This window comes from Blennius ocellaris (assembly GCF_963422515.1).
Source record: "Blennius ocellaris genome assembly, chromosome: 11".
NCBI lineage: Eukaryota > Metazoa > Chordata > Actinopteri > Blenniiformes > Blenniidae > Blennius > Blennius ocellaris.
This window is the reverse complement of record NC_137660.1, coordinates 24,142,873-24,155,203: the sequence shown is the minus strand read 5'-3', so window position 1 is coordinate 24,155,203 and position 12,331 is coordinate 24,142,873. Positions and strand designations below refer to the sequence as shown.

The 12,331-nt window shown below is 40.6% G+C and overlaps 1 protein-coding gene across 1 annotated transcript; it reads left to right on the top strand.

The window, feature by feature from the left end:
* Positions 1-321: 321 nt before the first annotated feature.
* Positions 322-12,073, top strand: LOC308136435 (uncharacterized protein; the record flags this gene model as incomplete). The annotated part of the gene is made up of 23 exons (XM_080504772.1): positions 322-483; positions 1,272-1,434; positions 2,334-2,486; positions 2,565-2,725; positions 3,136-3,204; positions 3,297-3,401; positions 4,420-4,555; positions 4,985-5,070; positions 5,632-5,733; positions 5,809-5,950; positions 6,044-6,194; positions 6,441-6,514; positions 7,699-7,883; positions 8,684-8,846; positions 9,099-9,251; positions 9,333-9,493; positions 9,750-9,818; positions 9,910-10,014; positions 10,755-10,890; positions 11,198-11,283; positions 11,470-11,571; positions 11,647-11,788; positions 11,886-12,073. 23 exons carry the CDS (start codon positions 322-324, stop codon positions 12,071-12,073), a joined length of 2,994 nt encoding a protein of 997 aa, XP_080360898.1.
* Between the last annotated feature and the right edge of the window lie 258 nt (positions 12,074-12,331).

Sequence of the window (12,331 nt, the reverse complement as noted above, 5' to 3'; positions counted from 1 at the left end):
TTCTAAAGCTTCAGACACAAGATCCTGTTTGTATCCCAGAAACCCATACATGTAAATTTCAGGAGATGACATCAGTTCGCCAAACATCCACACAATTTGATGGCGAAAAATTCCGGTTTGTTTGTAAGCAAATCGACTTTGGTATTTTCGATTTATGCAACAGCGGGTTGGGAAATTTTAAAGATTGTTGTCTGGTTGAGTAACTTTATATGCAGTGAAACAAAGGACTCGGTCAGAGAGGGCTGGACTGAGGGTTGGGCTGTCCTTTAAAAGGTTTTCTGCTGTGCAACTTGCTCAGTTTGGTCCGTACAACATTTAGCCATGTTTGTCTCCATTGTACTGCTATGGCTCTGTATTTGCTTCGTCGTCTATCAACTCAAACCTCGAAGACCCAAGAACTTCCCACCGGGACCCCCCGTCCTGCCTGTACTGGGGAACCTCTTGTACCTCAGCCTTGACAACCCCTTGAAGGATTTCGAGAGGGTGAGTAAAATAAAAAACAATTTATAATCACTCATTGCAAATACTAAATGTAAGTCCGGGTTGCTCAAGAACATTTCTGTCGCTCTTTGATGTTGATTTAAAATTTGCTATCTCCAAACCTGGGACAGATCCAACCAGCACTGCAGGTCATTCACACGAGATATTCACAATTGATAAATGCATCTCTTAGGTTAAAGGCATTCACTTTACTCTGTCTCATCTATTGAGACATTTTCAAATTGTATATTTGGAAATAACATTTTGACAGATGCTTCTGGACAGGTATAACCAGACCTACATTTCCAGTTACACCAGAATGCAAAAATAAGGTGCTATTATTTTGTTGATAATATGGAGTAACTTCATATAAAACTTGAAATGATGCAGAACTATTGCAACTGTCTAGATTTGATAAAAGTCTTTTTCTAAGTCATCCAATCTTTGCAGTGTACCTACAGGATCAGGATGGATATTATATATATACAGAAACTTTCAGCAAGTGTCACATCAAAACAGGGCTGTCATTTATCATATACAAATACCTACATGATAAATAACCTTGATGTCCATATGAGAGAGATGCACCAAAATGTTCCTCTTTTATATTACAGCCATTACTTTTTATACCACTGAATTTAGATAGCAATGAGGCCAGGTGGGCTATGCAGCTTTATTGAGATTGACCCTTGTACTTACAAATAAAAAAATGTGTCGATATCAGCAAATCCTGTTTAACCCTGTTTAGTTGACTTGGTGTCACATTAACTTGTTGTCTTGCTCCTTTCCAGCTGAGGAAGTCGTATGGAAATGTCTACAGTCTCTACTTTGGTCCCAGACGGACAGTAGTCATCAACGGGTTCAAGGCCGTCAAGGAAGCAATTATTACCAAGGGTGCAGATTTTGCTGGACGACCTCAGGACATGCTCTTTAATTTTATGACCAAATTGAAAGGTGAGGAGGACACATCAAGCACTGTTCTTGTATGACAGTTCTCATGCAATCACTTTCCAGCAATAGGACCCAATTATCATAATACACACAAACACTTACATAACTCCTCAACGACTGGAGTACAAAATAAGAGGTGGAGATGAAGATCAATGGCGGTGCCAGAGATTTTTATTGGTGCTATAGTGGAGCTCAATCTTTCAGGGATGGTGCTGCAGGATTATAATATTATGTCACTAACAGGGAGCCACAAAAGCAGTTGTAAGCAAAACACATCTCTCCTCCATCTTTCTGCATTTCTTAACCTTCCTCAGGCAAAGTTGGAGTAATGTCCCCTTCCTGCTCATTTCCAGCACATGGACGTTTTATCAACAAACGCTCCAAGTTTTATTATTATAAGTAAGTCACACAGTTACTTGGGACAACCTTGGGACTAGCATAGCCACAAGCTATGGGGACAGTAGCAGGTGAGGAGTTAGACTGGGGCGGCACACCTGTCGAATGGGAACGCAGGTGTCCTAAGGCGAGCTCAGAGAGGACAGAAACCTCCCCACAGAGCAGAAGGGCAAAAGCTTGCTAAATCTTGATTTTTAGTATGAATACAGACTGTGAAAGCGGAACCTCATGATCCTTCTGACTTTATGGGTTCATAGCGACGTCGCTTTTTGATCCTTGAAGCAGAATTCACCAAGCAATGGATTGGTCACCCACTAATAGGGAACGTGAGCTGTGATTAGACCGTTGTGAGACAGGTTAGTTTTGTTGCAATAGTAATCCTACCTTGGGACTAGCATAGCCACCAGCAATGGAGACAGTGACAGGTGGGCAGTTTGATTGGTGCTTAGGGAACTACGGCATATTTGTGTCTTTATCTCTCTAAACTCTCTGATTTTGTATTGCAGGAGTGTTCATGGCAGATTATGGCCCCATTTGGAGAGAGCACCGTCGTTTCTCCCTGATGACTCTGAGAAACTTTGGATTGGGGAAAACTTCAATGGAGGAGAGAATTCATGGGGAGCTTCAATACACCATTAAAACCCTGGAAACAAGCATTGGTACACAATCAGACAAACAGAGGGATGGTTTCTTGTAAAAAAAAATGTATGCCTTAATTGCCTTCATGTCATTTACAGGCAAAACTCTGAGTCCTCAAGTTATGTTTCACAGTGCGGCCTTCAACATCATGTACCAGGTGTTGTTTGGTACTCGCCATGAGCACAATGATGAATTCATCAGAGTGTTTATTCGATGCGTCACTGAGAACACCAAGATACTCAATGGACCATGGTCCATGGTGAGTGAAATTACACTCTCCCCATCAGTGAAACAAGAGCTTAAATACAAACATTGAAAACACAACACTGCAACACCCTCCCACCCAAAGAAATTAATCAAAAACAAAAAATTGAGGGACTATACGTGGCATGGCTCAGTTGGTAGAGTATGCAGTGTGTATGTAGTGTGAGAATGAGTGGTTGGTTGTGGTCGGAGGGGCCGATGGCGCAAAATGGCAGCCTCACTTCCGTCACGGCAGCTGTAGCTACCCATGTAGTTTACCACCATTGAGTATGGAATTAATAGATAATGCAATGTAAAGCCTCTTTGAGTGCCAAGAAAAGTGCTACATAAAACCAAGGCAATATTTTTATACAAATTGTGACGTATTAAGTTATAAAATTATTGTCTGTGTTCCCTTTTCTGCAGCTTTATGACTCTTTACCCATAATTCGATACCTGCCGCTTCCCTTCAGAAAAATATTCAAGAATTATGAGGTAATGTTGAAAGCAACAAACATTTTGGGCAGTGAAAAAGAAAATAAAAAAAAAATTGGGACAAATCATAAATTGTGACTTTTGTTTTGCAGACTCTTGCAAATATTGCACACGGGATAGTGAATGAGCACAAAACCACCCAAGTCCCTGGAGAGCCTCGAGATTTTGTTGACTGCTATCTGGATGAACTGGATAAGGTGCGTCCTAAGATCGATTTGCCTTACATCTGATCTTACATTTTTTACTATAGTATGTTTATTGTACTTATCCTACACTTTGCCACCCCCCAATCATAGTTTATTTTCCTTGTATATCATCCTACTGTATATTTTGCTCCCCTTAGAACTTATTATACTTTATTATAGTTTGTGAGTTTTATCTTATTTTTTAGTCCTATTTGATAGGTAAGAATAGAGGTATCTTATATACAATGACTAACTGTTTGCACATTCCTTGTCTTTCCTTTCCTCATGAGTGTCCTTAAGAGCTGAATGTTACGAGTAAATTTCTCCACTGTGAGATCAATAAAGGCTTATCTTATCTTATCTTATCTTAGATAGTATACTGAATTTCTGAAACAATAATGTTTTGGAGGAAACCGGAGCACCATCGGGAAATAAACTACACAAACATAGCAAAGAAAGGACTCCAAAGGTTAATTGAATAAGAGCAAAGACAGTTTTAATTTTGAAAGGTTCAATGAGGTCGATTACATAACCCAGATTCTTAGAGTAGACCCAAAAAGCACAACCAGGTTCAAGCTAAAGCACTGTTTGTTTCGGGGAATCATGGCTGCAATATCTGAAATTAAAGTCACCAAGGTAAAAAAAAAAAGAAAAAAGGAATCCAAATACACAGGAATTAAGTAGCTGGATCAACAAGGCACAATGACATACCGAAAGCTTAAATACACACACTCACGCATACGCACGGCTGGTGACACACAGGTGGAAACACAAGGCTCGAGTCACCTGACATAAGATGACGAAGAGCCCAATTTCACCTCAAGTGGGCTGTATCTGTGAAATAGGACCATAATAACCACGAAATGAAAAAGTTTTTCTTCTCAGAAAACTGATATTTAAATAAGCCAACATTTTTTAAGGTTTAAGTAAATAGGCATTAACAAATTGAAGGTTTTTTATAGGATATACTACAAACGTACAAGTAATAGTAAACTATAGTAACATGTTGATCTTGATTGCCTCATTGTAGAGAGGAGATGAGTCTTCGTTTTCAGAGGAAGAGCTGGTCGCTCACGTTCTCGATCTTCAAGCGGCCGGGACTGACACCACCTCCAACACCCTGCTCACTGCTGTCCTTCACCTTCTGAACAAACCACACATACAAGGTACAGCTACATCCATCAATATGGTGCATTAATTTGAATTAAGTGCTAAAAAAAATTTTTTTTCATTTAACATCATGCTTCTCTTTATTCAAGACAGGCCTGAATAGTTGTTGCTGATTTGGTTGTTCAGGATGCACCTGCATTATCATGAAATATTAATGCGGTAATCTGGATATGCACCAGTGCACATCATGTGCAGCTTGCAGGACTACTTCTGTGTCAACAAAGGAACATGTCATTTCCATCTTTTACAGAACGTTTGAGCCTGCACTCATAAGTTCCCCATAGATGCGCACTTGCACTTGCGCACGTCTTTTGGAAACAAAATTAATCACAAAATGTGTTATTGACATGCATTCCGAGACACTGGTGTCTCATTGTACTTTGTATTGCAGAAGAAAGATCACAATGTGTGCTCTTTTCTCACAGAAAGATGTCAGCAGGAGATCGATCGTGTGCTGGAAGGGAAGGAGCAGGCCAGTTTTGAAGACAGACACGACATGCCTTACATGCAGGTGCTATACATAAACATGTTCATGAGTCTTTCCCATAATAGAATATATAAAAGACAAATTAAAGATAACTGTTGCGACCCGGCTCTGCTAGGGGAAGGTGTAGGTGTGGGAAGTAACATTCATTGGGTGAGTTTGGGGGAAGTCAGGTTTTTTTTGTGGTAGTTCTCAGGCTTAATCCAACGGAAACCCAAAGACACACACGAGTCAACTATACAATGATGGGTTAAATATAACAAAAAGGCAGCTTCTACTCTCAAAAGCAGCTAGCTAACGTTTAAAACAACACACATTTACCTAACACAAGTGGTAAACCTGAAACAAAAAACAAAAACAAAACAAAACAAAACACCTAATTAACGCAAAACAAAACCGCTGGTACCTTCACCAAACTGTTGGACAAAGGCGGTGGCGAGGCCATACAGCCTGTGGGCTGTCACAATAACCCATCCATCTCCCCAGCTACTTTATCCATGTTTTGAGCAAAAGGAGAAAACCCCTGTACAAGAAGAACATGCAAAGTCTGCAAAACAAATAAATCTGTATGTTTTTTTTAAAATCCAGGCTGTGATCCATGAATCTCAGAGGCTTGCCAATACCATTCCCCTCAGTGTCTTCCACTACACACTTAAAGACACAGAGCTCATGGGATATTCAATTCCCAAAGTAAGAGTCGACTGGTTTAACAGGTTTTGGCAACACAAGCTACAATAAAACTCTGACTGCTATATTTTTCTTCAGGGTACAATAATCATTGAGAATTTGGCCTCCGTGCTGAATGAAGAAGGACAGTGGAAGTTTCCTCATGAATTCAATCCTGAAAACTTCCTCAATGACCAGGGAGAGTTTGTCAAACCAGAAGCATTCTTGCCTTTTTCAGGAGGTTTGCATGCAATAACATTTAAGCACATTCCAAGAGAATCTGTTATTTTCTTCATTTTTTTCAATCCAGGGCCTAATTTTACTTTGTCCCCAGGTCCTCGGGTGTGTCTCGGAGAGAGTTTGGCTCGCATGGAGCTCTTCCTCATTCTGGTGACCCTGCTGAGGAAGTTTAAGTTCATCTGGCCTGAAGATGCAGGAGAGCCAGACTTCACTCCGGTCTTCGGGCTCACCATGACGACCAGACCGTATAACATGAAAGTCCAACTCAGGTCGACACACTGAGGTGGTCTACAGATACCTGGAGCAAACAGATATGCACAAAGTGCATATCCTTTTGTTTTTAGTTGCTGTTAATATCCAGTAAATTGTTGACTTAATCACTACTATTGTTAGCATGAAGAGTGTCCCGAACCAAGTTTAGTACTCAGCTTCTAATCTTTCCAGTCTATCTTCCATCAACCATCCATCCTTCTTCTTTCCCACTTGTCCAGATCAGGGTCGTGTTGTGCTGGAGCCGACCAGCCTATTGTGGGCGTGGGCGGGGAACACCCTGGACAGGTCGCCAGTCTGTCACAGGGGCTGTGTTTTTCACTTCATCAATTGTAATACAAGGTGGTAAATGGATTTCACTCCTGTGGTGCTTTTCCACCATGTAAGCAGTCCCCAAAGCATTTACATTGGTAATGACATTCCCCCACTCACACACACACACACACACACACACACACACACACACACACACACACACACACACACACACACACACACACACACACACACACACACACACACACACACACACACACACACACCAATGGAAGTGTAACCCAGGGTTATTTTGTTGTCAAAGTTAGTATTTTACTTTTATTGATATTGTTATATTTTTCCTAGACAATACATTATTGGGGTGAAATTTTGATTCCCAGGTACCATGAATGCACCACAACCTGCACACAGCAACTTCCAGCTCAGAGCTAGCAGAGTTTTTTCCTACTGCAACCATCTACACACAGAGGTTTAGTCCAGTGAAGGGACAACTCGTCTATGGACAACTCACCCACAGACAACTCGTCCACAGAACTCAAACCCGTACAACTCGTCCACGCGATTCTGTACAACTCATCCACAATCCATCCATTTTTCATCATAACGCCTCCCCAGGAGGTGTTCCGGGCATGTCTCTCTGTTTTCGAGGCCTCGGGGCAGACCAAAGACATGCTGGAGGGACCACATCTCTTGGCTGGCCTGGGAACGCCTTGGGGTCCCACCAGAAGAGCTGGAAGAAGTGTCTGGGGCGAGGGAAGTCTGGGCATCCCTACTTAGACTGCTGCCTCCATGACCCAGCCCCGGATAAGTGGTAGACAACCGACGGACCGAAGTTCAAATCGGCAATATGCTACGGAACAGAAATGGGCATGCGTCATGTGACCCAGTCTGGATTGGATTGCGCAGTGAGATATGAGGCACAGCTCTCCACTGCCTCACCAGGGATTTGTGTTCTGTATTTGTTCATGAAATTCTCAAATTCTGTCATTTTTACTTAATAAATTGTCAAAAATGTGTAGAGTCCAAATGAAAATGCATCTATAACACAAATTAGTAGACAATATTAACATTTATTTTATGTACTTTTTGTTTTTTTTATAATCTCCCCTGACCACATGTCAGTGACCTGAAGGACGGTCTGAGGGGGCTGGACTAAAGGTTGGGCGGTTCTTTAAAAGCAGATCAACCGTGCAACCTGCTTAGTTTCGTCCGTACAACAAACAGTCATGTTTGTCTCCATTGTACTGCTATGGCTCTGTATTTGCTTCGTCGTCTATCAACTCAAACCTCGGAGGCCCAAGACCTTCCCACCAGGACCCCCCGTCCTGCCTGTACTGGGGAACCTCTTGCACCTCAGTCTTGACAACCCCTTGAAGGATTTCGAGAGGGTGAGAAAAAAAACCCTCAAATTTATATTAGCTCATTTCAAACACATAATTTATTTATTTTTTTAATTTAGTAATACCAAATGTAGGCCCAAGTTACTCAAGAGCATTTCTGTAACTCTTTGATGTTGATTTAAAAGATGCTATCTGCAAACCTGGAGCAGATCCAACCAGAACTGCAGGTCATATACGCCAGACATTCACTGCTGATAAATGCACCATGGCGGTCAAAGGCATTTGCTTTACTCTGTCTTATTGACTGAGACATTTTCAAATTGTATGTTTGGAAATAACATTGGACAGATATAACCAGACCTATAATTCCAGTTACACCAGGAAGCGGAAAAAGATACTATCGTTCTCCTGATAATATGGAGTAACTTCATATAAAAGTTGAAATCATGCAGAATTATTGAAACTCTTTAGATGTGAAAAAAGGTCTTCTTGAAGTCATCAAATCTTTGCAGTGCACTTACAGAATCAGGATAGATATCATATACATGCAGAAACTTACAGCAAGTGTCAAATCAAAACGGTGCTGTCAGTTAAAATCTACAATTACCTACATGATAAATAATCTTGATGTCCATATGAGAGAAATTAATCAAAATGTTACACTTTTATATTACAGCGATTACTTTTTTATACCACCAAATTAAGACAGCAATAATGCTAGATGAGCTATGCAGCTTCCTCGAGTAGGAACCTTGGACTTACCTCAAATAAAAAATATCAACAAATCCTGTTTAACCCTGTTTTGTTGACTTAGTGTCACATTAACCTGTTGTCTTGCTCCTTTCCAGCTGAGGAAGTCCTACGGAAATGTCTACAGTCTCTACTTTGGTCCCAGACCGGCTGTAGTTGTCAATGGGTTCAAGGCCGTCAAGGAAGCATTTATTACCAAGGGTGCAGATTTTGCTGGACGACCTCAGGACATGCTTTATAATTTTGTGTCCGAATTGAAAGGTGAAAAGAGCATGTCAAGCATTCGACAGATCATATGCAATCACTTTGCAGCGATAGAAAACAAAACCCAATCAATCACAATACACTCAAACACTTACATAGCTCCTCAACAGCTGGAGTAAACAAGAGAGGTGGAGCTCAGGATGAGCTGTAATTGAGATGGTTGGCAGTCCAGCTGCTTGCTCAATTAATTGTCTCTCTGAATGAACATGAAGTTACATTCTCTCTTAACTCTCTGATTTTCTGTTGCAGGAGTGGTTATGGCAGATTATGTCTTTACGTGGAAGGAGCACCGCCGCTTTATCCTGATGACTTTCAGAAACTTTGGATTGGGAAAAACGTCAATGGAGGAGAGAATTCATGGGGAGCTTCAGTACACCATTAAAACCCTTGAAGCAAGCATTGGTACACAATCAGGCAAACAGCAAGATGGTTTCTTGTAAAAATTGCTTCCTGATGCTTAGATTTGCTTCGTGTCTTTTACAGGCAAAACTCTGAGTCCTCAAATTATGTTTCACAACGTGGCCTTCAACATCGTCTGCCAGGTTTTGTTTGGTACACGCTATGAGTACAACGATGATTTCATCAGAGTGTTTGTTCGATGCGTAACTGAGAACACCAAGATAATTCATGGACCATGGTCCGTGGTGAGTAAAAACACACTCTCCTCATCAAGGAAGATGACAAAATGAACTGTGTAATGCATGCATGCCTTTGCATAGCATCCTATGCCTTCTGTAGGCCAAGATGCTAAATAACATTGAAACTTGATGTTTGGAAAAATGCAATGCTCCCAAAAAATACAACAACGACAACAACAACAAATACACAAAGCAAAATATTAGACTATAAAAATGATCAAATATTAAATTCTAAAATTATTGTGTGTTCTCTTTTCTACAGCTTTATGACTCTTTTCCCATAATTCGAAACCTGCCGCTGCCCTTCAATAAATTATTCAAGAATTATGAGGTAATGTTGAAAGTAACTCTTCATAAGTGGGCAGTGAAAAAGAAAAAAAGGAGATTTAAAGGAATCATAAATTCTGACTTTTGTTTTGTAGATTCTTATGAAGCTTGCACATGGGAAAGTGAATGAGCACAAGACTACCCGAGTTCCGGGAGAGCCTCGAGATTTTCTTGACTGCTATCTGGATGAACTGGATAAGGTGCGTCCTGAGATCAATTTGCTTTATATCTGCGATAATATACAATAATGTTTGGAAGGAAACTAGAGAACCTGGGGAAAACCTACACAAGCATAGCAAAGAAAGTGTCAGTTGAATAAGAGCAAAGACAACTTTAGTTTTCAAAGGCTGATTCGGGTCGATTACATAACCCAAATATTCAGAGTAGACAGAAGATGCAAATGCACAACCAGGTTCAAGCTAGAGCATTGTTTAGCTTTTATTTAGGAGATACAAAAACAGAAATTAAAGTCACCAGTGGAAAAAAAAGACAAGGATCCAAATACACAGTAATTAAGTACCTAGACCAACACAATGACAGACCGACAGCTTAATTACACACTTTACTGGGCTGATAAACACACAGGCAGAATCACATAAAATGACGAAGTGCACAAGCTCAAACACACCCAACATAAACTACAGCAACAGAAATCACTATAAGTACACCATGAATGATAAACCATATAGTGTATACATGAGAAGAAACTTTTAAAGAGAGAAAACCACAACCATGAACAATAAATAAATAAATAGTTACCAGAAAGACAGGAAAGGATGAGACCAAAGGTGTCAAACACATATGTGTTCAAAGGCCACAGACATCCAAATTTCAAGCGGGTTGGATCGTTGAAATAGTTCTATGATAACCCAGAAATGTAAAGTTTTTCTAGGTCGTATTAAGCTATAGTAATCTGCTATTCTTGCTTGCCTCATTATAGAGAAAAGATGAGACTTCGTTTTCAGAGGAACAACTGACTGCTCACCTTCATGATCTTCAAAGTGCCGGGACTGACACCACCTCCAACACCCTGCTCACTGCTTTCCTTCACCTTCTGGACAAACCACACATACAAGGTACAGCTGCATCCATCAATATGGTGTATTGTTTTCTATTAAAGACAACATTCTTGGTCATTTAACATCATGCTTCTCTTTATTCAAGACAGGCCTGGGTATTTTTAATTTTTCCTTGGTTGTTCAGGATGCACCTGCATTATCATGAACTTTTTGTTCAAAGTACGTATCATTTACTGTATAGTTCCCAATAGAAGAAGGATAGAACCACTGCCTCGTAGAACAGTACACCCACTCTTTTTTCAAAGATTCTCATTGCACTTTGTATTGCACAATAAAGATCACAATGTGTGCTCTTTTCTCACAGAAAGATGTCAGCAGGAGATCGACAGGGTTCTGGAAGGGAAGGAGCAGGCCAGTTATGAAGACAGACATGACATGCCTTACATGCAGGTGCTATACATAATCATGTTCATGAGTCTTTCCCATAATAGAATATATATAAGACAAATGAAACATAACCCACCCATCTCCCAAGCTATTGTATCCATGTTTTGAGTTTTAGCAGAAAACGCCTGCACAAGGAGAACTTGCAAACTCTGCAAAACAAATTAATCTGTATTTTTTTTTTTAATCCAGGCTGTGATCCATGAATGTCAGAGGACAGCCAACACCGTCCCCCTCAGTGTCTTCCACTACACAACTAAAGACACAGAGCTCATGGGGTATTCAATTCCCAAAGTAAGTGTCGACTGGTTTAACATGTTTTGGCAACACAAGTCACAACAAAACTCCTATGGCTATATTTTTCTTCAGGGTACAATGATCGTTGAGAATTTGTCCTCCGTGCTGAATGAAGAAGGACAGTGGAAGTTTCCTCATGAATTCAATCCTGAAAACTTCCTCAATGAGCAGAGAGAGTTTGTCAAACCAGAAGCATTCTTGCCTTTTTCAGGAGGTTTGCATTCAGTAACATTTAAGCACATTCCAAGAGAATCTGTTATTTTCCTCATTTTTTTTTTTTTGTCTCGCGCCTAATTTTACTTTGTCCCCAGGTCCTCGGGTGTGTCTTGGAGAGGGTTTGGCTCGCATGGAGCTCTTCCTCATCCTGGTGACCCTGCTGAGGAAGTTTAAGTTCATCTGGCCTGAAGATGCAGGAGAGCCGGACTTCACTCCGGTCTTCGGGCTCAATATGACGACCAGACCCTATCACATGAAGGTCCAACTCAGGTCGACACAGTGAAGTGGTCTACAGATGAGTGGAGGAAACAGATATGCACAAAATGTATATCCTTTTGTTTTTAATTGTTGTCAATATCCAGTTAATATTTGACCTGATCACTACTATTGCTAGCATAAAGATTGTCTTGAACCAAGTTCCAGTCTTTTCAGTCTATCTTCACAGATTATTCAATTGTGTAGCAAGTGTTGGCAGGCTGTGTTTTTCAATCCATCCCTCCATCCATGAGTTATTTTTGTCCTTAGTTATTATTGTCTCTGG